Here is a 24,616-nt window from a genome sequence, read left to right as displayed (position 1 = left end):
TCATGAATTTCTCAATATTTTCAACAGTGACTCCATCATTACCAGTTTACAACCTACTCATCAGCCACTTTTATGAAGATACATTATATAATGTAATTTACGTGTCTCATGTATCAGTTTTACAGAGCTTTATACACACACACACAAACACAATTAAAATTACTCAATTAGCCCATGCATGCTGCAGACATGAATTCACGTACTCTTTAACTAGAGCGCACTTGTAAGCTTTAAGCCGACATACCAAATCTATGTATGTTCTGTTTTCTCAATCTTCTGGGACCTCACATCGACAGACATTCATTCATGCACCAATCACCAATGTCCCATATATAGTACGGAGATTTTTAATGAATTTTCTAATTATTTGATCTTGACTAGACTTTCTCTTTCATAACTATTACAAAAAGACGTGTTTTCTTTCTTTGCTAAACCAATAATAGTCCAAGGAGTCCGAACGTAATCTCAAGTTTCTTTGTTTTTGTTTCTTATGCATGATTATGTATTGTTAATTCATCTTAAATCAGTCGAGTAACGATTCCAGTTATTTTCTTGGAGGAAAAAAATTCAACAAGAGATGCGCTGCTTTATTCAATAAGTTACACCCACAAGCAAATGATGCAAAACTTACCACAAGCGCCAGGATTATCTATAAGATGAGAAAGTGTGTGTGTTTTATGTGTTCAAAAAAAAAAAAAAAAGAGAGAGTGTATGTTTATGGGATAATTTAGCCCACTTAAACTGTAAACCTAAAGGAGAATCTTCAACGATCAAATCCGCCAGCTTCTTGGCATTACTGTCCATGATGTTGAAGTTTGGGTCTACTTTCCGGAGGAACTTTTGAGCGATTGCTAAAGCCTTTAAGTCTTGGCGATAAGATCCACATAAACTGCAAGCTATGAGCCAGTAATTAACATTTTATTCCTCTCCTCCATCCACTCAGAAAATCTACAAAAATAAAAACTCAACAATTTATATTCAGGGTTTTCTAAACAGGCATCCCAAAAGTTAGTTAAATACACGCCAAAGCCCCAAATGACCTAAGCAAGTGAGAGATATCAAATCATGAACAACTATATAAATCAAAATAGCTTCAGGTTTTTGTCAAACAGTGTTCTTCTCACATCCTAGTCTAGGCCTTAGCTCTTAACATTAGCTAGAAACGATTGAGAAATCCGTATTCAATACATTCTCCCACCTCTTCCACATATGTTGAGATGGGTTCTGGTTCAATATTAATTTGGTTTAGATGGTTTTGGGTGTATATTACGGTTTAGATGGAATTGGAATTGGCTTATTGTAGCCTTTGGAAGAGTGTGAAGGAGGAGCCGACTTCTGGCGTATGACCATGACCAGAACCGGGGCTTTAACCATTATCAGGACTCCAAATATTATGTTATCGAAAGCTGCCAACAAAAGATATTGCATTCAGAGAAAGAAGATATAATATAAAGAAAAGGTTCAATGAAAATGTAATATATGCAGTTATCCACAAATTGTGTTTGGCTTCACATTGATTCTCTCAGGATTTCAAAAGGATAGAGAGATCAAGTCTTATACGTGGCACTTTATGAGTGGATGCTTTACATTGCCTGCAACACTACAAGATATCTACATCTTAAACACTCACAGATCAACTACGAGATACTAAGTAGAATCCATAATCACCACGTCAGCACCAAAAATATATGTCAACTGCCAATAGAAACACTAGAAATTGATATTATAGGATAAGACAATATTAAGACTTGATAATCTAAGATAAGACAAGATGACGACTCTATATTATAAATACCGAAAAGGCTCATCAGAACCAAACCACCCATTTCTTGGCACACAACAACAACTTATAAACGTTTTTACTTTACGCCGCACTGATCAACCGCAATGGCTGCCTCAACAATGGCTCTCTCCTCCGCTGCTTTCGCCGGAAAGGCCGTGAAGACTTCTCCAGCGGCTTCAAATGTCCTCGGAAGCGGCCGTGTGACAATGAGGAAAACCGTCGCCAAGCCGAAGGGTCCATCAGGAAGCCCATGGTACGGAGCGGAGAGAGTCAAGTACTTGGGTCCATTCTCCGGCGAGCCACCGAGCTACCTTACCGGAGAGTTCCCAGGAGACTACGGGTGGGACACCGCCGGTCTCTCAGCCGATCCCGAGACATTCGCAAGGAACCGTGAGCTAGAAGTTATCCACTGCAGGTGGGCCATGCTCGGAGCCCTAGGCTGCGTCTTCCCGGAGTTGCTGGCCAGGAATGGAGTCAAGTTCGGAGAGGCGGTTTGGTTCAAGGCTGGCTCACAGATCTTCAGCGACGGAGGACTTGACTACTTGGGAAACCCAAGCTTGGTTCATGCTCAGAGCATTTTGGCTATTTGGGCTACTCAAGTGATCTTGATGGGAGCCGTTGAAGGTTACAGAGTTGCAGGAAACGGGCCCTTGGGAGAGGCCGAGGACTTGCTCTACCCAGGAGGCAGCTTCGACCCATTGGGCTTGGCTACCGACCCAGAGGCTTTCGCGGAGTTGAAGGTGAAGGAGGTCAAGAACGGAAGATTGGCTATGTTCTCTATGTTTGGATTCTTTGTTCAAGCCATTGTCACTGGTAAGGGACCCTTGGAGAACCTTGCTGACCATCTAGCTGATCCAGTCAACAACAACGCATGGGCCTTCGCAACCAACTTCGTTCCCGGAAAGTGAGCCAAGTTCTTATCAGTATTTGCTTCAGTATGAGTGTAATAAGAGAGAGGGAGATGTTGTTTAGATGTAAAACCTGCAAGTTTTTGTATGATTTACAGCTTTACTATTAATCAAATAACTCTTTTCCCCCCAACTCAATATCTTAAATCTAAATGGATTATGTTCTTGGGATAACTCAATTGCAAACGTTGTTCCTACAAACAACGAGCAATTTGATTAAACATGTCATCATACAGATTAATGGTATTGAATAATCAAATCCACTGGTTTATAAATCTCTAAGACAAATCATTTTAACACCAGAAAAGGAACAAGAGTAATAAAGTTGTTGTAGAAGAAGCATATCTTGTGCTAATCCATCAAAATTTTAAGACAATATTCATAAAACATATGCCCCCATGAACTAGACTCCTTCACTGTCGCTTCCTTCACCACTGTTGCTTAACTGAAGAGTCATCTTAATATTCATTGACGCCAATTCTGCAGCCAAGTACCTGAACACGTACGGCATTGCGACAGTCTCCATCCCTTTGCTTGTCTTGCAAGAAGCGCAAGTAACCTTCTTTGGAGTCCTACCAGGTGGTAAATTTCCAATCTCTCGAATCAGCTTCTTCTGTTGAACGTTCAAAACCGAAGAAGTCAGCAAGCTTCCACACAGGGAACACACATCCGCAATGTGATGATCTGAAGAGGTGTGGAGCCTGTCGTGTAATAGATAGGAAGCTCCATGAGCAAGTAATGAGTCTCTTTCCATTTCACCAAATCGAATCCCTCCACCTCGTCTCCTTCCTTTGATTGGCTGACGAGTTAGCTGATCAACCATTCCTGTAGATCTAACCTGCAAGCCAGAATATATGACTTAGACAAAACCAAGTTGGAGATTCCATGTCAGGATGAAAACAAACCTGGAACTTGTCTGAGACCATGTGACGCAGCCTTTGGTAGTAAACAGGCCCCATAAATATCTCACACTTGAGCTCTACTCCTAAATAACCACTGTATAATGTCTCTGTCCCATAGTGATTGAATCCCTTTTGCTTCAACATGGAACCAAGATCATCAACAAGTAAACTGGATTTGCTCTCTTCTTCTCCGTTTGTTTTCTTTACTGCATCACGGAACGGTGTTGCATCTACAAACTCCCCACGCAGACTACCTCCCTGTAATATAAACATTAAAATGTAAGCTGGTTGAAACAGAAGATGCACTGCATAGCATCAGTGTCTGAGCAAAACCTAAGAATCAAACAGGTTTCTATGGATACCTTAGCAGCAATAGATTCCAAAAGCATAGCAATTGTCATTCTTGATGGGAAAGCATGAGGGTTAATGATGAGATCCGGACGCATTCCAGTCACTCCATTGAACGGCATATCAATATCAGGCCAAAGCTGCGAGCAAACACCCTTTTGACCGTGTCTACTACTGAATTTGTCACCGATTATGGGATTCCTGGCATGCCTAAATCGAATGTTTGCCTGCGATGATCCTTGAAATATTAGATTTTAACCCAAAAAAAAAAAGAACTCTGTTTATGAGGTAGTTGAAGGAGTTAGTGAACCTCACCTTCTGAGGATGGTTCTTGCTCTTCATGTCAAGAGAAACAAAGTCAACGATGACAGGGTCTGTTCCTTTTCGCTTCATGGGCTTAAAATCGTTGGTTACCCCATCATAGATACTACAATACGTCTCGTTTGGATATATTTTCTGCACATAAGATTCAAAGAGCTAAGTTGAAAGCTAACAAGGAAACTAATCTACAGCACATAGAAAGCGATGATTTACCTGTCCAACATATGGTAATCCATCAGCATCAACACAAGGATGAGCGGATTTGACAGCATTATTCCTCCTAAACCTTTTATTACCACTACCCGATCGGCTTTTCTGATCTGACAAATCAATAGCTTCTGTCTGCAAGATCATGAGGACAAATAGTAAGAAATCCACAGGAAAAAAAATGCTGAGTAATACGTTGTATGATGATAATTAACCCCTCGCTGCAACTACAAGGTTTAATAAAGAAACGAGTGCAGAGGACTTTGACCAGGGTTATGTTATACTGTTACAGTTCCAGATGACAAGGAAACTCATGCAACTGAGCTTAAGCACCAAACCTAGATATTTCTTATGAATGTTCAATAGAAAATGAGAATGGGAACTCGAACCTGGTATATTTGCCCATGACACATCCCCCGCTCCACAGATGATTTGTTCAAAATCATAGCATCTTCCATATCAAATCTGTGAGACAGATATGTAGAAAAAGCATAAGAGAAAATGCTGATGAAATAATAACAAGCTCTTACACGTGAAAGCATTATCTTACCCAGTATGAGCCAGGACAGCAACTATTGCATTAGTCCCTGTTGGATTCTCATCAATGTTGTATGCAGTGTACGTTTTCGTGCGCACCACAGGGGATTGAGGAGTCTGTGGAATACAAATATAATTTTACAAGGCATGGCTGTGTTTAAAATAGCGACGCCTAGGCGAGCTAAGGCGTGAGGCGAGGTCCAAAAGTGGGTTGTCGCCTTGAGGACTTGAAGCGAGGCTAATTCATGAAGGCGACGCTCCTTGGACGCCTCACGCCGCCTTGGACGCCTCACGCCTCTTCAAGCCTCAACGCTTTTTGGATATTAAGGTAAGATTCCTAATAAATTATATTTGCATGCTTAAAACAAGCAATTATGATTAAAATTAAATATTTATTTGGCATTTTTATGTTTCCAAAACAAATTCACCTAAAATCTAATTTAATGACAACAATTTTGCATCATTATATCTCTACGCTTCTTCATCTTCTACTAACGCCTAAACTATAGAGATAAGAGAGTCTCTAAATCTTCTACTATGATGATTTGGACTAATTTAGTGATGACTTTGTTTTGAGTTTATTTCTGAGTTTGTTTATGGGTTTATTATGACTTTGTTTTGAAGCTCTGTTTGTTTTTGAGTTATGATGACGTTTTGAATTCAGATTTTTTTCTTTAAAACTTTTAAGTTTAGTTTTGTTTGCAGATTTTGTGGCTTAAAATCGATGTTTTAAGGCTAGTTTTATGAAGATTTGATTATTTTTAATTTTAATGGTTAAGGATAAACATGAATATATAACCTTGAATGGATAACTATTAATCTCACTTGTATTTATCAGGTGGCGCCTCAAGTCCTTAAAGCGAGCCTAGGCGATCGCTATAGCTAGAGGCGAGATTGACCATCTCCTCGCCTCAGAGCATGAGGCGCTATTTTAACCACAGAGGCATGGGACAAAATGAGGAATTTGACTAAGTGAAAAATTTTAGGTAAATTATAACTGACCTGCAAGTGGTAAATCTTCTGGTCAGCACGGAATTGGAGTGCTTGAGTAGAGTAAGCCATGGTTTGTTTCGCCATCTGTATTACATTAACTCTTTTAAACAACAGTTTAATAGTATACAACCTCCATTGAATATAATAGCAAGTACCTGACACTGATACATGTTACGGGGACTTTGGTTATGATCAGACCAAGGTGTAAGATTAGCAACCACACTTATCATCCCAGTTGGATCAATTTCCTCATGAGTTGCAAGGGATGAGTTATTCCTTCCTCCATTTCCACCATCAGGACAGCTTATTTCCATGAAAACCTGATTTTGGAGATATCTATTTTAGTTTGCCTCTATACGAGAAAAGCTGGATATGAAGATCAAATCCACATGATTTGCTACCTGCTCAAATGGTCCAATCAGTTCAAGATTGTTGGATGGAATCGATGTGTTTTTAACAGGCCTGATGAATCTTGCGGGACATGATGCCAAATACAATCCAGGATAAGATCCACCCATGCTTGTTGGTACATATCCGACTTCGAGGTCTTCAGGAATCTGTAGTTGAAGCATTCACGTAAGAAGTCTCTTCTAATGAAAAAAAATTACAGTCAGTAAATATACTGTTAGGAAGCTAAAAAAGACTTACGATTGAAGGAGCCTCCACTTTCAGTCTCCGCAAATAAGCGACAACCTCAGGGACTAAGTTAGAAGATAGAGATCCAACAACTTGGCCATCTAAAAGAACATGAATCACTTTTGGTGGTCCAGCTCGTACAAGTTTTGGCAATGAAGTTACCATCCCAATCCCAACAAGAACATCAACGACCGACCTTCTTATCTTCCGAAAGTCTCTGATGTTTCCATTGGAATCGAATTGAGAAGAGATTCCTGAAAACAACATGACCAACCAGATCATACAAAGTTGTTACCGCAAAGAAGTGGTGTATTGTGTCCTACCACGAGTAATATAGCAAACTCTCACTCAACGTGATTCCATATAAATCTCACATATTTAAAGCTTAACTAGACCATCTATGCTCCGTACTGAATTTCGCAAGAAGACGAAATGATAAGTGAAAAAGAGAGCAAGAGAAACTCACGGCAAGTACGTGTCATATGATTCAGTAATCCACAGGGCTCCCCATCAGGAGTGTGAACAGGGCAAAGAAAACCCCAAGATCTACAAGATCACAACACAACAGGAAATGTAAACACAAAACTATTTTGGTGGCCGCATCATCAATACACATCTGGAGTTCGGTAGGTGAAAAGTGCCGGAACTTACTCAGGAAGCAGCTTCCTCACAGTTGTTGTCCGAAGTCCAGCAAAGGAAGCACCTCGATGAACCGCCCGGAAAAATGAAAGGAAACGGAGAAAGTTCAACCTCTCTGCCTGAACAGTGTAACCTACTTTCTGGTAAAGAGTTGAAAAACTATATATTAGTATTGTTCTATCAATACAGCATACTTAATTGAACTTGGCTACATAAGATTATAGCTTCCAAAGCAAGCGATCAACTCAAGTTCTTACCTGCTGTAAATCCAAACTAGACCTTGTAGTCATACATCCTGATTTCAACAAAGACTCAATTGATGTGCCAATACTCCTGGGTTGATTTCTGTTCATAAGCTTCTTGATATCAGCATCTGCATTCAATTAATAAATCGTCACAGAGTAGATGGTATTAGTTAACAAGATATCTGTGGAAATGCATGCGTAATAAATGTGAATATAGCAAAAGAAAATGAGTTTCATATAGTTGCAACAAATGCAGGAGATAAGAACATTGAACAAGGAAACAAAACGAAAGCAACTTACGATTTTCAAAGTCAAATTTGCTCTTAACATTACGCATCTCCTCTTCAATAGTACTTTTGCATTTCCGCAGCCACTCTTCAAGTTTTTCCTATATAACCAATGGAGGTGGTTACGCAACTCCTTTTTATGAACAAACTCTAGTAAGCACGACACTTATGCTTGTACTTATAATATTCAAAAACATGGATAACAACGAAGTCACATGCTCTCACACGGTCTTTAAGGCTAGATGTTTCTAGCATATGAGAAAATCGTTATGTACCTTGAGGTAAATTGTTATAAGGTGACCCGGGACTAAAATTTCTTGATTTTGCAGAGAATCCGGATTATCAGGTAAAGAAGTCTGATCCACCAGAGAAAAGAGCTTTTGAATTATGAAGCTGCGGAATCATGAAGAAAAGGTTGACCACATTAACACTTAAAAAACAACTCAAAAAGAAAGCTAACATGAGGCAAAAGCTAGAAATTACATGAGCAAATTGAACTTGTCGTCATCGTTGTCAAGGTGAACAAAAATATAATTCTTGAGCACGGCTTCAGCAACCTAAATACGTAAAATGAAGAGACGAAAGTTTTTAGAACAGACTATTGTCATCAGTTATACAACAGTTACAGAAACAAGAACCTAACAACAATTTCCAAGAAGTCCAAGGCGACTCTTCAAAAAGTAATATATTTTCTAGTGATGAAACCAAATGGGGAAGTTAATGATTGAGTAAACTTACAACAGGATAGCTTTCTTTTTCCAGCCCATCAATATCAGATTTAAAATGCTCTCCTGTTAGTTTAAAAATGCCAAAAAAAACATTAGCTTATAAGTCTAAAGATATGTGTACATAGACGTTGAGGCAGGTAAATCACCTAGATACTTGCGGCACTGTTCCCGGGTAAAAAGACCCAAGTCTCTCACTTCATCAAGAATGATTTTGGCTCGCTCACGTACGAGTTGGGTTCCAATAGATCCATCGCCTCTTCCGTAATGCTCATTGTAACAACGGTTCAGGCTTTCGTATATTTCCTCATCGTTGGTTTCAGTGAGAGCCTACGAACATATGAAGGACATATATTAAACAAAGACAATTGAAAGAGAATTGAAATAAATAAAAAAGACTAGACAATACCTTGAGAACAAGGCCGACAGGAAGCAAAAATTCCCTTCCACCTATCCTGTGTCCATTAGAAATAAGTTTAAAGGGTAGCTCAAATTGTAGATAATGTCTACTATATTACACAAATTGAGTTAACACTCACCAGAATCCAACTCTGGCACTTCCATTGCGATTATAGTACACCTTAATAGTGACAGCGGACTGGTCGTCTCTAACACACCTAAAATTGAAGAACTCTTTAGCATAAATTGCTGCTATTCAGGTGAAGATTATCATTATCATACGGAAGAGATGAGCTTCACATACCTAATGGCAACTGCTTTGTCACTGTATCCTTCCCGTTTTCCAGTGAATGAGTTCCGGATCATACCCGTCGGCTACATAAGATTCTTACTAGGTTAAATTATGAGAGAAATATATATGCTACAAGGAACTTCCTGGGATTACATTTTACACATACACTCTTTAAGCAACGGCTAAAAGTTTTAAAAAAATCAGAGGTAGCTTACATGGTTCCGCTTTGGTGCAATAACACATCGGAACACTCTCTCAATCCCATTCAAAATAAAGTACCTATTTGACAGAAAGCCAAAATTAGAACATACTTAAAGAAAGAAACACACCACGAGCTATATATGCATAATATGTTTTGCTAATAAGTAGGCAAGAGAGAAGTTCCCACTAATATGAACAAGGTTGGCATATATATATATGTATATAAACACCGTGCCTCGTCCTCAAAGTGGCAATGTCATTAAAGACAGGAGGTGTAAGAAGAGTTACCCTCCCATTTCAGAAGTTGACTCTTTACACTTTAGAAGCTTTCGGCAATCAGCACCCTGTAAGTGGCAACGGTTTGACTGCACAAAACAACGGACGAGATCAGTAAAGAAGAGAGCTATGCTAATCCAAGAGAAACCATAGAGCTGAGCTTTGCTCTATTGATAGTTCTAAGAGCCAAGTTTACAAATCAGAGCATAAAGCCAGAGAAGCAAACTCTTGTCGCCACAGCAGAATCATAACATCTAACAAAAGAACTTGCAAGAAGAGATAAACCCACCATCAGCATAATAGGTAATTCACCAAACTCAAACTTCTCTCTGACGACGGCTCCAAGGCCGCTTCCGAGTCCATTGTCATACTGAAAGCAAACATCAGCCATAAGCGCTCCCATGTACGATACCTTCGCCTGCCGACACTGTTATCCAAAGAAACAAACGTTTATCACTTCACCAAAAAAAAATAATAATAATAATTTTATACATAAGAAACGATCTTTTAAAAGAAAGCAGCTTCACCTCAAAGGGATACAAAGACTCTTTCCTTGAATTTGAACTCAAACTCTCCTTCTGAGGAGAGAACACTTTCGGATTTTCTAAGCTAAGTATCATAATTCGTCAAGGACAATCAGACACAACATGTGTATGAATTGAGACAATATTAAATAAATTAAAAAAGGATATTTTTCCACTTGTTCTCGGTGGATGGGTCGTAAACATTGACGGCGTTGATTCGAGTGAACATAACATCGAGACCTTTCTCTGTCATGTAATCGAAAGACTCTATGTGGTGCGTGACGAGATTGCGAAGCTCCTTGAAGTCTTCGGTGTTGGGAACCGTGTCTTTCCCTTTGATAACCATGATTATTAGGGTTTGCTCTCTAAGCGACCGATACTGCGAAATTAGGGTTCTTGCAGAAGAGCTTTGATTGAGAAGACAAAGGAGGAGAGCTTGAGGCGGAAGAGAGGGGCGGCTAGAAAAGTGGAGGAGGAGGGTTTAGGAGTTTATGAGTTGGGTTTTAACTACTTTGAAGTTTATTGCAGATATAACCCTCAACGTCTCATATATTAAATTTTGAACCCTAATGTTTCTCCTTTTTTAATTTAATTCGATATCATATTTCGGTGAAGTTGAAACTAGGCATCTAACTTTTGTAACTGAACTTCTGAACCTGTGATTAGAGATGTCAACCGAAGGCTTGTACCGCAGAACATGCCCATTTAAACCTGTGGCAGGGCGGGATTGGGCCTAGGATTTGTTATCCTGCAATGTTGCGGGCATCGCGGGAAAGGGACGGTGCGGGATGGACTTTTAGCGGGATGGCCCAAACGAACCCGCGGTGAAGAATCCTAAGGATCGAACACTCAACCGGATCTGATGATATGAACTCAATCTGAAGAGATTGAGAACTGATGGATCGTTTAGTGATACAAAGGGTTGCGGATGACCCAATGATACTACCAGATGTTTTAATGGCCGCTTGATTTGACACACAAGTCCGGCTCAAAGAAACGGGATTCACTTGGAGATAACCTCACCAAGAGAACAAGGATGTTCTAAGCAAAGAACAAAAGAGAAAAACTCAAAAAAATTGAATAAGGAAAAATCGATTAGCTTTATTCATGGATGTGTTCTCATACTTATACAACTTGTAGTCAAAGGAAATAAATATAAATGTATGAAAAAAAGACATAGAAAATAGATAATTGACCAGATCTAGTCAAAGCACAGAAAAACATGTTGACTGGTCGAAATGAACCATTCGGCTACCCATGTCCAGATTCAATGTAGCCGACAGCTCGTCCTGCGGTAAGGAGTAGTACGCGTCCAGTACGGTCTTCATGTTCGGATGGGAGATTCTCACAGACTGTTCGGGACCAAATGGAAGCTTAGTCATCAGAAACCTTCAAGAGTCTTGCCTTAGAAAGATTTGTAAGCTCAAAGTTCATGAACTGATCGAAGTGTCGGATCAGTTCATGAACTGATCGAAGTGTCGGATCAGTTCATCAGAACGATCGCCAGTACGGTCCAAACGGCTTAAGAGAGAGAAGGCACGGTCGGTTTCGGGTTCTACTCGATCGAATTTAGTTCTGGCTTGACTGATGGTCTTAGAATGACGAACAGGACGGGAAAGGCGAGCTTCAGTACGGTTGATTCGGTCTTCTGGTCGTGGGTTATGTTGAAGCTCCAATCCGGACGTGCACGGGTCAATCCGATACACGGCCCAATCGGGCGATCATTCTGTTTGGCCAGATCGGAAGACTGAACCTCAATTGAATTGTTCCGGACGTTCTGATCCTCGTACTGGTCTGATTCCATGGACTGATCCTCGGACTGGGGCACATCATTCCCTCCTTCTTCAAAAGGATTTGTCCACAAATTCGGATCATCTACAAGAAAAAGAGAAAGATCAGAAACGCTAAAGCTCGAAGAAATATCATACTTACCTTGAAGATCAAGTTGATAAGCATTGTCATTGATTTTTTTAAGGATCTGAAATGGGTCATCGACTCGAGGCATGAGTTTGGACTTTCTTTCTTCCGGAAATCGCTCCTTTCTCAAGTGAACCCAAACAAGATCACCTTCCTTGAAAATAACCTCTTTTCTTTTCTGGTAGGCATATCTTTTATAGATCTCGGTCTTAGTCTTAATGTTTGCACGAACTTGTTCATGTAGTTTCGTGATAGTGTCTGCCTTCCTTTTGCCATCTGTACTAATTCTTTCACTCAAAGGCAAAGGTAAAAGATCAAGTGGACACAAAGGGTTAAATCCATAAACAACTTCAAAAGGAGAAAACTTTGTAGCAGAATGCATTGCATGATTATAAGCAAATTCAACATGTGGTAAACATTCTTCCCAAAGTCTAAGATTCTTTTTAATCAAAGATCTAAGCAGTGCAGACAAGGTTCGATTAACAACTTCAGTTTGACCATCAGTTTGTGGATGACAAGTTGTTGAAAACATCAATCTCGTTCCTATAGACCACAAGGTTTTCCAAAAATAGCTAAGGAACTTAGCATCACGATCAGAGACAATGGTCTTAGGCATTCCATGCAATCTAACAATCTCTCTAAAGAATAAACCAGCAACTTGCACGGCATCATCAGTTTTGTGGCAAGGAATGAAATGAGCCATTTTTGAAAATCTATCCACAACAACAAAGATTGAATCTCGTCCAGACTTAGACATTGGCAAACCCAACACGAAATCCATAGAAATGTCTACCCAAGGTTGAGAAGGAATAGGAAGGGCAGAATACAAACCGTGGTTTGAAGCTTTGGACTTAGACTTCTTGCACACTACACATCAACCACAGATCCGCTCCACATCTTTCATCAAACTTGGCCAGTAGAAGTGATCATGAACCGCCTTGTAAGTTTTTTTGACACCAAAGTGTCCCATAAGACCTCCTTCATGAGCTTCCCTGAGAAACAATTCCCTCAAAGAACATTGGGGCACACACAAGCGGTTATCAAAGAATAGGAATCCAGAGTTTTGAAAGTATTTCCCATAAGCAACCTTGGAACATTTTCGAAAAACCTCTTTGAAATCTTGGTCAGACGCATACAAATCCTTGATAAACTCAAAACCAAACAATTTCGTTTCAAGGGCTGAGAGAAGAGTATATCTTCTAGACAAGGCATCAGCCACGACATTCTCCTTACCTTGCTTGTATTTGATCACATAAGGGAACGTCTCAATGAACTCCACCCAATGAGCATGCCTCTTGTTTAGCTTTTGCTGACCCTTAAGGTGTTTCAGAGATTGATGGTCTGTATGGATGATGAATTCCTTCGGCCAAAGATAGTGCTGCCATGTTTGAAGGGCCCTTACCAATGCGTAAAGCTCTTGGTCATAGGTGGGGTAGTTGAGTGTGGCTCCACCAAGATTTTCACTGAAATAGGCAATGGGTCTCCTATCCTGCATCAGCACAGCACCAATACCAACTCCGGAGGCATCACATTCGATTTCAAAAGCTTTAGAAAAATCAGGAAGTACAAGTAAAGGAGCTTGAGTTAACTTCCCTTTTAGAATCTGAAATGCCCTTCTTGGACTTGTTCCCATTTGAACCCAACGTTCTTCTTGATCACCTCATTGAGTGGGGCTGCTATGGTACTGAAGTTCGGAACAAAACATCTATAGAATCCGGCCAGGCCATGGAAGCTCCTCACCTCACCCACGGTTGTTGGACTCGGCCAGTCTCGGATGGCTTTGATTTTCTCCTCGTCCACTCGAAGCCCATCTGCACCTACAACAAAACCTAGAAAGACCACATTATCTGTGCCAAAAGAACACTTTCCAAGGTTAGCAAATAAGCATTCCTTCCTAAGGACCTCAAGAACGGATTTTAGGTGCAATTGGTGTTCATCAAGGTTTTTGCTGTAAACAAGAATATCATCAAAATAAACCACAACAAAGTGACCAATGAACGACCTTAGGACATGATTCATTAGACGCATAAAAGTACTAGGTGCATTTGTGAGACCAAAGGGCATAACAAGCCACTCATACAAACCTAGTTTTGTTTTAAATGTGGTTTTCCATTCATCACCTTCTTTCATCCTAATCTGATGGTAACCACTTTTCAAATCAATTTTAGAAAAGACTCTGTGGGAACTGAAATTCGCACTATTGATTTACGTTTAAATTAGGAAACTAGGAAATCATGAAAAGATAACAAACGAGTTTAGAGAAAACAGTAGATCTTATTTTGAGTCCGCGTGAGAGGGTTGCGATCATTACAAGAGATCATAAAAGCTTTGGCCGCAAAGGCTGTCAGCAAGTTACCTAGTTCTAGCGGCCTAAAAGCTCAAACCTAGTTGACTCGCAGCTCGATAATTTTGATTGATTTCGGACTGAACCTTATGAAAGGCTGCCTACGTACCCCTTTCGAGGATCAAGCCGAACGTAGTTCAAGAGTGAACCAAGAGATCGAACTGCTTGTGCACGTTCGTCTGGTAATGGGGTGCCAGTCATAGAAATAGAGCATGTCGAGAATAATGCCTCAGAGTTTTTAAGTGCCGAGAGTTCTGAGTCTAAAAAGTTCTCCACCGTGCCTCTCGCCTAGGACTCCTTATATACTCGCTCCTAGGTCGGTTTACGCTTTTTCCTCTTCTGCCCTTAAGTCGTCATAACTTAAAAATGGAGATATTCTGTTTCATTCCATTTTTCCGATCTTCGTAATCATCTTCAAAATTTCGTATTTATCCGCGGAAACTGGACATTTATCTTTCCTTGCGAACCAAGCATAAACCGTCCTACGGTTTATGGGCTTTTGGTTAAGAAATCATAAGTGGGTTTCGAGTCACGTCTTAGGTCTCTTTGGGCCGTTGTTTGACTCAAAACGTTTATTACGGCTTCTTTGGATAAAAACGAACTTTCTGTGGTTTTTATGTAAAGTTCGATTGATGACTTCAAATGACGAGAAACATGAAATGGGTTGGCTACGGTCTTCAGGAGATAGCATTAAAGAGTAGACGAGAATGCATGGATTCGTGTCGTATCGATTTTTAAGAAAGCATGGTCGCTACGTAGCGACCGAGCTTCGGGGAGAGCTCGGTCGCTATGTAGCGACCGAGCCGTGTACGTGCTCAGTCGCTACGTAGCGACTGAGCTTCGGTGAGAGCTCGGTCGCTACGTAGCGACCGAGTCGTGTACGTGCTCGGTCGCTACGGCTCAGTCGCTACGTAGCGACTGAGCCGTATACGTGCTCGGTCGTTACGTAGCGACCGAGCTTTGGTGAGAGCTCGGTCGCTACGTAGCGACCAGCTTTTGCGCTGGTTGCTATGCGGCAACCTTGTTCGTGAATGTGTTTTCTCCGCAAGATTCTTCGTAAAAATAAATCTTTTTCTAAGATTTATTTTTCGTAAAAACGTTCATGCCGATTTTTACGGACTTTCAGACATTGATTCCGCCGTGACCGAATTTGACCCCAACAGACTCTGGAACCATGAAGCTCGTCAAGCATATCATCAAGACGAGGGATATGATGTCGGTACTTTACCGTGATGTTGTTAATGGCCCGACAGTCCACACACATCCTCCATGAGCCATCTTTCTTTGGTACGAGTAGGACAGGTACGGCACAAGGGCTAAGGCTTTCTCTAATATAGCCTTTCTCAAGTAGTTCACCAATTTGTTTCTGAAGCTCCTTGGTCTCGACCGGATTGGTGCGGTACACTGGTCGGTTAGGTAGAGACGCACCAGGGACGAAGTCGATCTGATGCTCAATGTCTCTTACTGGTGGCAATCCTTTAGGATTCTCATCTGGAAAAACATCAGAAAACTCCTGCAAAACATCTAGAAGTTCACTCGGAATCTCCGGTGCAAAGTCAGAGGAAGAAGAAGCCATAAGAGATTATTTATGCACAAGTAAAAGAAATGGCTTTTAAGAGTAAAGAGACTTCCTGACCTGACCTTCTTTGATAAAGAAGTTAGAGTTTCTGGTAGACGTTTCAGGCATATCCTTCTTAGGCTCCTGGTCTCGTCCATTCTTAAGTTGAACTTGATCTTGATGAACCTCCAAAGGTGTCAAGGGAACCAAAGTGATTTTCTTTCCCTTGTGATCAAAAGGGTGTCGTATTGTAAAGCCATCATGCACGGCCTTCTTATCAAATTGCCATGGCCGGCCCAAAAGAATGTGGTATGCGTCTATGGGCAGAACGTTGCAAACGACCTCGTCCTCATATCGGCCAATGGTAAGGGGGACGGTCACTTGTTCCTTCACGTACTATTCTCCAGATTCATTGAGTCACTCCAACCTGAAAGGACGAGAAAGAGGCCGAGTAACAAGCCCAAGTTTCTTTACAAGGGTGTCACTAGCCACATTAGTGCAACTACCTCCATCTATGATCAAAGAACAAAATTATTCTGAAATAAGACATCTAGAATGAAAAAGATTCTCCCTTTGTTCTTTGTCGTTGGTCTTTGGTTGCACACTCAAGGATCGTCTAGTAACCAATAGTGGACCGTGAGACGGATATTCAAGGCTGTCCTCATCAAAGATCGGACCAGAATCTTCTACAAAGGTCGAGCAGAACTCGTCAATCACGCCATCGACCTCCTTGTCGAAAATGGGGCCATAGGCATCGTCCAAAGGTTTTTTAGCAACAAGGAGAGGGCCATGAGCTGGGTAATCAAGTGTCTCATCATCATCAAAGACTGGTCCAAGATCCTCCTTGTCATCTTCGGATTCTACTTCTCCGTTCTCCAAAAGAACCATCACCTTTTGGTTTGGACACTGATTAGCATAGTGGCCAAGGCCATGACATCTGAAGCACTGAATGTCTCTGGTCCATTTTGAAGTTTCTTCTTTATTTTCTCTATCAACATGAGCAGGGGCATTAGTCTTAAAAGCACTATATGTTGTGGACGAAGACTTACCCTTGTCTTGATAGTTTGTTTTGGATGCAAAAGAGGGTTTGGGGGCAAAGGGCGGTTTAGAGAGGCCCTTTCTTTCGACTTGTTGTTCGATCAGAATAGCCTTGTGTAACATCTGCTCCATGTTGTCATACTCTTGAAGCTCCATACGATCTTGGATGTCACGGTTGAGACCGGTGAGAAATCTAGCCATGGTGGCATCTAGGGGTTCGTCCACATCTGCCTTGATCATGAGGATCTCCATCTCTTGGCGATAGTCCTCTACTGACTTGGTTCCTTGTAGCAAACGTCTCAACTTGTGTTGGAGATCGCGGTGATAGTGATCAGGAACAAAGTGTCTCCTCATTATCATGGTGAGCTCGGCCCAAGTATCAACTGTTCTTTCACCTGCTCTCCTCCTGTGAGTAACAATTTGGTCATACCAATTAATAGCATAGCCAGAGAATTCAGAAGCCGTAAGCCTAACCTTTCAAAGATAAGTAAAATTTTGACAATCGAAAACAAGTTCAATTTTTCTTTCCCATTCAAGAAAAGCATCCGGGTCATTCTTGCCTTCAAAACTTGGAATTTTTAATTTCAATCCACTCAAAACATTATCTGCTCGATCATTTCTAGCAAACGGATTGACATCACCATGATTTTGGTTTCTAGATCCTCTCCTAGGCCGGTTGATGGATCGGTCGTCCTCATCATTGGTCTCCTCCTCTTGGATATCATGGTCGGATCTGCTGCGTCTCCTTGGTCCATCTCTTCTGGCTCCGGTTCGAGATCGAGTTGGCCGGTTGATTTGAAGATCATCAAGCCTCTGATGGATCTGTTCCAAACTTGTATTCAACAATTTAGTCATAAAATCATTCAAAGCTCTCATTTGCAATTTAGACTAGTCGGCCATAAAATTTCCGGGACGGTTTCTTTCTTCTTCACTACTCATGGTTTTCCTGAAAATCTTTAAACACGGAAAATTAGATAAAACCTCACACTCTCAGGTGTTTATCCTTGCCCACACACGTGTTTCACTCAATTTTGATAATCACACAAAGAGTTTCCCTCAAAGTTCTAAGAGAACAAACTAGATAACCCAAAATGAGAATCCCAAGTGAACCACCCAAGGGTCAAGATAGAAAGATAAGATATTTAACAAGGGGAATCCGTATTAACCACCTCCAAGGCCGGATTTCTCCTTGGCCAGCAGGCTTACTCTTCCACCACCAAACCACAATTGAAAACTTTCGATATCTTTTTTTTTTATATATATGAATGGTAAAGAGGGGCCCGGATTCAAGATAGATAGAAGAAGAGTTTATATGAAGAAAATGGTAGATGAGAAAGATGGAATGAAAAGAGATACCGGAAGAGTGGCTCTGATACCACTTGAAGAACCCTAAGGATCGAACACTCAACCGGATATGATGATATGAACTCGATCTGAAGAGATTGAGAACTGATGGATCGTTTAGTGACACAAAGGGTTGCGGATGACCCAATGATACTACCAGATGTATTAATGGCCGCTTGATTTGACACACAAGTCCGGCTCAAAGAAAGGGGATTCACTTGGAGATAACCTCACCAAGAGAACAAGGATGTTTAAAGAAAAGAACAAAAGAGAAAAACTCAAAAAAATGAATAAGGAAAAATCGATTAGCTTTATTCATGGATGTGTTCTCATACTTATACAACTTGTAGTCTAAGGAAATAAATAGAAATGTATGAAAAAAGACATAGGAAATAGATAATTGACCAGATATAGTCAAAGCACAGAAAAACATGTTGACTAGTCGAAATGAACCATTCGGCTACCCATGTCCAGATAAAATGTAGCCGACAGCTCGTCCTGCGGTAAGGAGTAGTACGCGTCCGATACGGTCTTCATGTTCGGATGGGAGATTCTCACAGACTTTTCAGGACTAAATGGAAGCTAAGTCATCAGAAAGCTTCAAGAGTCTTGCCTTAGAAAGATTTGTAAGTTCAAAGTTCATGAACTGATCGATGTGTCGGATCAGTTCATAAGAACGATCACCGGTACGGTCCAAACGGCTTAAGAGAGAGAAGGCACAGTCGGTTTCGGGTTCTATTGGTCGAATTCAGTTCTGGCTTGACTGATGGTCTTAGAATGACGAACATGACGGGAAAGGTGAGCTTCAGTATGGTTGATTCGGTCATCTGGTCGTGGGTTATGCTGAAGCTCCAATCCGGACGTGCGCGGGTCGATCCGGTACACGGCACGATCAGTCTGTTCGGCCCGATCGGAAGACTGAACCTCAATTGAATTGTTCCGGACATTCTGATCCTCGTACTGGTCTGATTCCATGGACTGATCCTCGGACTGGGGCACATCACGCGGTAACCCTAAAGTCCCGCAACTTCTTCTCTTCTCATTTCGTCAGACACCTTTAGAACAAAGGAGAGAGGGAGAGAGAGATAGAGAGAGAGAGAGAGAAAGATAGAGAGAGAGAGAGAGAGAGAGAGAGAGAGAGAGAGAGAGAGAGAGAGAGGAGTCACCACCGACTGAAATGGAGCTCCGGCGACGGCGATAAGCTCTGGTACTCCTATCTCGGGTTCTAAACTTCACAGATCAAACATGTATGTCCGGAGATAAGTTCTTTCCTCAAACTCTTAGCGAACTCCCTTTCCACCATAGACCAAGATCCATCTCCGGCGATGGTTTCTTCAGCGACGGTGACTGCATGCATGTCAAAGGTAAAGAAAGATCTATGTAGTTACTTTTTTTTTGGAGACTGAACAGTTTTACTCGTTTTCAGGTGGGTAACGTGGGTTCTCTGCTTCGATCCACCACTGGTTCGACTTCGAGTTACAAAGCGACCTCCGAGGGTATGATTCTCTTCCCTTCTTCCTCGTTCTACATGCATACAAATAAAATGACAGAGTCTTAGTATGATGATTATAGATGATCTAAATAAACTGTTGTGTCTCTTGTTGTCGTTAGCTGTTTGATGTTAACCTGACTACTATACTGTTGTGTCTTATTGTCATGTCTTGAGCAGTGTAGCGATTTGTCCCTTCTTTCTGTCTATGAAGTGAACTTTTATTACTTGATTATTAGCTTGAACTTTATTACATGTCTGTCTGGCTTACTATAAAACGCATGAGATTTATCAGTTTTGTTTGATGTTTAATTTCAATTGCCTCTGTCTCGGTTTGCTTGATCTCGAATTGTTGTTTGAAATTGTGAAATTGCGAAGTTAAGACATGACTTTGGTATTGAAATTGTGATATTAAGTATCTGATGAGTCTTTTGTCTTTCTTTGTTGTATGTGACAAGGTAATGGAGTGATTGTGAACAAAGACTTAACATCTCATCTTCTACATGCACTTTAAGATTTGGTTATGACTCGATACAAATTCTCATCTAATACATGCATTCTTGGTAGAGAATTGATATGAACTGAACTGAAATTGCATTCTTAGGCTTTTGTGTCAGGTGTACATGACTTCAAGAACTAATATGAACTGAAATTGACTACAAGAACAATATGAAGTTAGATATGTAGTATAAAAGCCTGAATCGTACAGCTTTAACATGTAGATGAAGTTAGATATGTTGTATAACAGCCTGAATCGTCCTGGGGAAGCATAAAGCGTCAAGAAGCGTCATGGAGCAGCCTGAAGCGTCCTGGAGCAGCATGCAGCGTCAAGAAGTCTCTTGGTGCACTCTTTGGCGTCCAGCCTGCGGGACGACCTGTAAAGGACTGTGCATTTCGGCGGGGCGGGGTTGGGCCGAGCTTTTGGAGACCGCAGCCCGCGCTGGCTTGACCCGCCGTAACCCGCAAGAAAGAAAGCCCGCAGCGGTACGGGACGGGACGGGACGGGACAACCCGTTTGACAATACTACATGTGATATAAAAACTCGATCTCGTATCCACTATGATACTAGAACGAACTTTGTAAAGCACAATTTTGGGTAATGAATATTATCCGAACTCGATCTGAAATCAAACAGATACTTGCAAAAATCTATAAATATAAAACTACATACTCATGGAACATTTTGATATAAGTTTGGATCCAAAATAGTTTTTAAACTAAGTTACTGTTATAAACGTGAAAAGAAGGGGAAAAGCAGATGTCAATAATACGCGCACCAAAGATTGACAAAACGATATGAACATAAATTATGTGGATCCCACTGTCACTATACACACACAGTAACTTTATCTTTTTACTTTTATATATACGAACGTTTTCGTTCGATTGTAATACACTTCTCTTCCTCCTTTTATAGTAAACTCTCTCTCTCGATATTCATCTTATATAAGTGTTATTTCCTTCCTGTGGGTATAAAATTTCGTCTTTATTTAAATTTCTTGTTACTATAAAATTATAAGTTATTTTATAACACCTTATCAGCACGATCACTCTGCGATTCGGTAAAATTTATATGTATCATATATACCCTACTATAATGGTCGGTATACCACTTATATTACTATTTATTATTTATAGTGGTTGTTTTTATCATTTACCTATATTAATATATTAATGTGGGTCGCCTCGTTAATAAACATTGATTGTTAAATACACTATAATTATTGGTTTGGCTGTGCCGCCGGATAATTTATTTAATGTTATAATTTTTCTATTCCCATAATACGACTGATATTTATTATATTATGGTTATTATATAGATGTTTAGTCACCTATATATAATATTATGAAATTTATGGAATTTGGTTGACTGACTATTGCAATATTTTTAGATTAATTTTCGTTCATAGGATTTAATCCCGACGGTCACAAAGAAATTTTTCAAAAATTTTACCTTTCTCAAACGTCTATGAACATTATTTTTATCTATAAATATACTCATTATTCACTCATTTACTTCATCCAAAATATTTCATTTTCTCTCAAATATTTTCAAGTCGCTCCATTCCGGATTTTCATTTCAAGAAAGATGATTGGCATATTTTTGGTTTTATGTGCAATTCTAATTTTTGCCTCTACGTATGGTATTTTTATTGGAGAATTTACTCCTGAAGAATTTACGCTTAATGTCAGTTTACTTTTCTATGCGTTGTTTCTGCTTGTAATTGTGTGTACTATTAATATGAGTGGTTCATTTTAAAATTACAAAATTCTAATAAAATTTAATATTTTGTGTTTTAGAAATACAAATGGCAAGAATTGAACATCTTCAATTTCCGGCTCTCAAAATAACTGGCGAGAACTACGTCGGATGGGTCACAAACGTGAAACAATATCTTGTGATGAAAAAGTTAACCGAAACGATTGTAATCGGTAACAAATCGCCGCCTGAGCATAAGGCTGAAGCGATAATTTTCCTGAAGAAACACCTCGATGAGAACGTCACTCATGACTATGCGAGCATAGAAGACCCAGCTGAATTGTGGCAAACTTTAAAAGAAAGGTTCGATAACCAGAAAGAAGTCAACCTCCCTCACGCTCTAGAAGAGTGGAAAAACCTGAGGTTCCAAGATTTTCAGAAGGTTGAGGAATACAATTCCGCTGTCCTGAGGATAGTTTCCCTCTGAGGCAAAAATGATGAATAAAACGTACAACACTTTCCACAAACAGCTTCACTTTCTGCCCGAAATTTACAGAAAATGCGGGTACACGAGATTTTCTGAATTGATGGTTGCGCTCATGTTGGCTGAAAAGAACAATTAGCTCCTGATCAAAAACCACAATTTCCGACCTACGGGAACCAAAGCATTTCCTGAAGTGAATGCTACGGCGGTAGAAAAATCGGAAAGGAGAAACCAGACCAACCGAGATCGTGGTCGCCGTTTCAACATCAAACGTGGAAAAACTTACAATCCCAAATGGAAGGGATCTAACAAGTGGGTTAGAAGTTTGTAAGGGTAAAGAAACTCAAGAGGATACCACCCAGAAGCGTGAGGCAGTGTGTTACAGATGTGGCTGTAAAGGACATTGGTCTCGTACCTGTCGTACTCCTCCACATCTTTGTAAGTTATATCAAGAGTCCACGAAAGGCAAAGCTAAAGAAGTGAACCTCACTAAAAACTTTGAAGGGACATCGTACCTCGATGCTTCCGACTTTGCAAATGAGCTGGACTATATTACTCTTGAAGAGAAGCGAAATGCTTATAATAAGACTATTGAATGGTTTTCAGTATTATCATGTATAGAGATGGGTTCAAGGGCTTGCCCGCGGGCCTGACCCGAAAAGGTCCATTGCGGGGCAAGATTGGGCAAAGATATTGTGGCCCGTTTATTTACGGATCTCGCGGGACAGGACCGCGATGGTACTGGGCCAAAGCGGGATGCAAGCAAACATTAAGGCCCGCTACACTTTTCTCACCGAGAACAGAGATAAACAGTGATCGGGTGATGACTATGGCCATTCTTGCTCTCTGTGTTTCTTCCCTTTCGATCGACAATCACAAGCTCTTGTACACAACTCATCTTTTTTGCATGCGATCAAAGACTCGCCTTCTTCTTCTCTTTTCTTTTCGTTTCTTCATCTCTTTCCGTCTCTTCACTTCTTCTTCTTCGATCAACGACCACAGAGCATCTGACCACAGAGCATCCTCTTCTTCTCCTCTACACAGTAGAGCGTGGACGACCATGTGCAGAGGTATTTAGCTCATGCCTCTCTGTTTACACGATTTTAGATTTCACATTATTACACTAATATCCTAATATAACATCTCGTACTTAGAGCAAATCAGGAGGGATGATCTGGAGTCTCTTGGCTATATGATTATGTATTTTCTTCAAGGAAGGTAAAATTGATGAAGCTGCACTTTTTTTTATATTCGTCCTTTGTATTATTATAGTTGTCACGGATCCTTCACATCTGTTTTTTTTTAGCCTTTTGTTACTAATCATAATTTTTTGTTTATCAAAACAGCTCCATCAGGTTTTGGGCTCTAAGTGGCGAAGTTCTAAGTCACGACTCTTCACCAAGGTGGTTTGTTTGGTACAGTGGAGTACCAGCTTCACAGCAGAACCTTGAAGACACTGATGAAACTTGTGCAGATTCAAGATATCATTTTGATCATGGAAGTGGTTCTCAGGTACCAATGATAACTAACTTATGATATGCATGATCGTTCAGTAGCACTTGAACTGTTATTGCTTAGTTTGATAGGTAGTGAACATGTATTATTTAGTCTGATAGAACTTGAGCTTGTGATATGCAGGATCTAATCGTTAGTCTGTTAGAACTTGAACTTGTTGGTATCAAGAGTCTGACTTATGTTATAGTCTAATCTATCTTGGTCTCTTCTTGTTGCAGGTAAGGTGTGATTCACGAAACCATTCGAGGTCCTTTGTAGTCATAAGCTATAGTTAAGAGTTCCTTTGTAAGTTTGCACGAAACCATTTGTGTTTCTTTTTCTGAGGAAAGAACATAAACAAAATGTGAATATATATCAATACACTAGTTGAATGAATCACGTTTTGACCTGTGCAGGTTCTTGGTCCCACGAGACATGACTGTTGGACACTTCATTCACATGCTAAGCAATAGACTACACCGAACTACTTCCCGAAAATGTGGAAGCTCTGATATGTAGTAGGA

General features: G+C 40.4%; 2 protein-coding genes and 1 long non-coding RNA gene across 3 annotated transcripts; 2 read left to right on the top strand and 1 right to left on the bottom strand.

Moving 5' to 3' along the window:
* Window positions 1–1,807: 1,807 nt before the first annotated feature.
* On the top strand, window positions 1,808–2,824 carry LOC106305804 (chlorophyll a-b binding protein 1, chloroplastic-like). Its single transcript, XM_013742194.1, has one exon. It carries the CDS (start codon window positions 1,888–1,890, stop codon window positions 2,689–2,691), a length of 804 nt encoding a protein of 267 aa, XP_013597648.1. The 5' UTR covers window positions 1,808–1,887; the 3' UTR covers window positions 2,692–2,824.
* Window positions 2,825–2,902: 78 nt separating this feature from the next.
* Window positions 2,903–10,707, bottom strand: LOC106305803 (probable DNA-directed RNA polymerase I subunit RPA2). Its single transcript, XM_013742193.1, has 27 exons — window positions 10,392–10,707; window positions 10,227–10,312; window positions 9,989–10,126; window positions 9,712–9,788; window positions 9,438–9,501; window positions 9,235–9,305; window positions 9,071–9,148; window positions 8,941–8,986; window positions 8,681–8,861; window positions 8,545–8,597; window positions 8,290–8,363; window positions 8,082–8,199; window positions 7,820–7,907; window positions 7,532–7,647; window positions 7,287–7,414; window positions 7,102–7,181; window positions 6,648–6,889; window positions 6,401–6,556; window positions 6,155–6,319; window positions 6,009–6,083; window positions 5,020–5,123; window positions 4,859–4,934; window positions 4,476–4,604; window positions 4,257–4,397; window positions 3,956–4,168; window positions 3,597–3,851; window positions 2,903–3,529 (listed from the first exon to the last, which is right to left on the bottom strand). Exons 1-27 carry the CDS (start codon window positions 10,567–10,569, stop codon window positions 3,095–3,097), a joined length of 3,567 nt encoding a protein of 1,188 aa, XP_013597647.1. The 5' UTR covers window positions 10,570–10,707; the 3' UTR covers window positions 2,903–3,094.
* A 12,918-nt stretch (window positions 10,708–23,625) lies between these two features.
* Window positions 23,626–24,105, top strand: LOC106305469. Its single transcript, XR_001262992.1, has 3 exons — window positions 23,626–23,668; window positions 23,753–23,816; window positions 23,945–24,105. It is a non-coding gene; the product is annotated as an uncharacterized LOC106305469 (long non-coding RNA).
* The last annotated feature ends 511 nt before the right edge of the window (window positions 24,106–24,616 follow it).

Source organism: Brassica oleracea, chromosome C7, assembly GCF_000695525.1.
Source record: "Brassica oleracea var. oleracea cultivar TO1000 chromosome C7, BOL, whole genome shotgun sequence".
In the NCBI taxonomy this organism is placed as follows: domain Eukaryota; kingdom Viridiplantae; phylum Streptophyta; class Magnoliopsida; order Brassicales; family Brassicaceae; genus Brassica; species Brassica oleracea.
The sequence above is the reverse complement of the archived record's forward strand: the minus strand, read 5'-3'. Positions and strand labels throughout refer to the sequence as shown.

What these genes read in the sequence shown, in the direction of transcription:
- LOC106305803 (XM_013742193.1), bottom strand. Translation starts at nt 10,569, where the DNA reads ATGGTTATCAAAGGGAAAGACACGGTTCCCAACACCGAAGACTTCAAG. An exon ending in GACAAGTTCAATTTGCTCAT is followed by an intron (nt 8,200 to 8,289) that starts GTAATTTCTAGC and finishes ATGATTCCGCAG; the next exon opens with CTTCATAATTCAAAAGCTCT. An exon ending in TCATATGACACGTACTTGCC is followed by an intron (nt 6,890 to 7,101) that starts GTGAGTTTCTCT and finishes TGTTGTTTTCAG; the next exon opens with GAATCTCTTCTCAATTCGAT.
- LOC106305804 (XM_013742194.1), top strand. Translation starts at nt 1,888, where the DNA reads ATGGCTGCCTCAACAATGGCTCTCTCCTCCGCTGCTTTCGCCGGAAAG.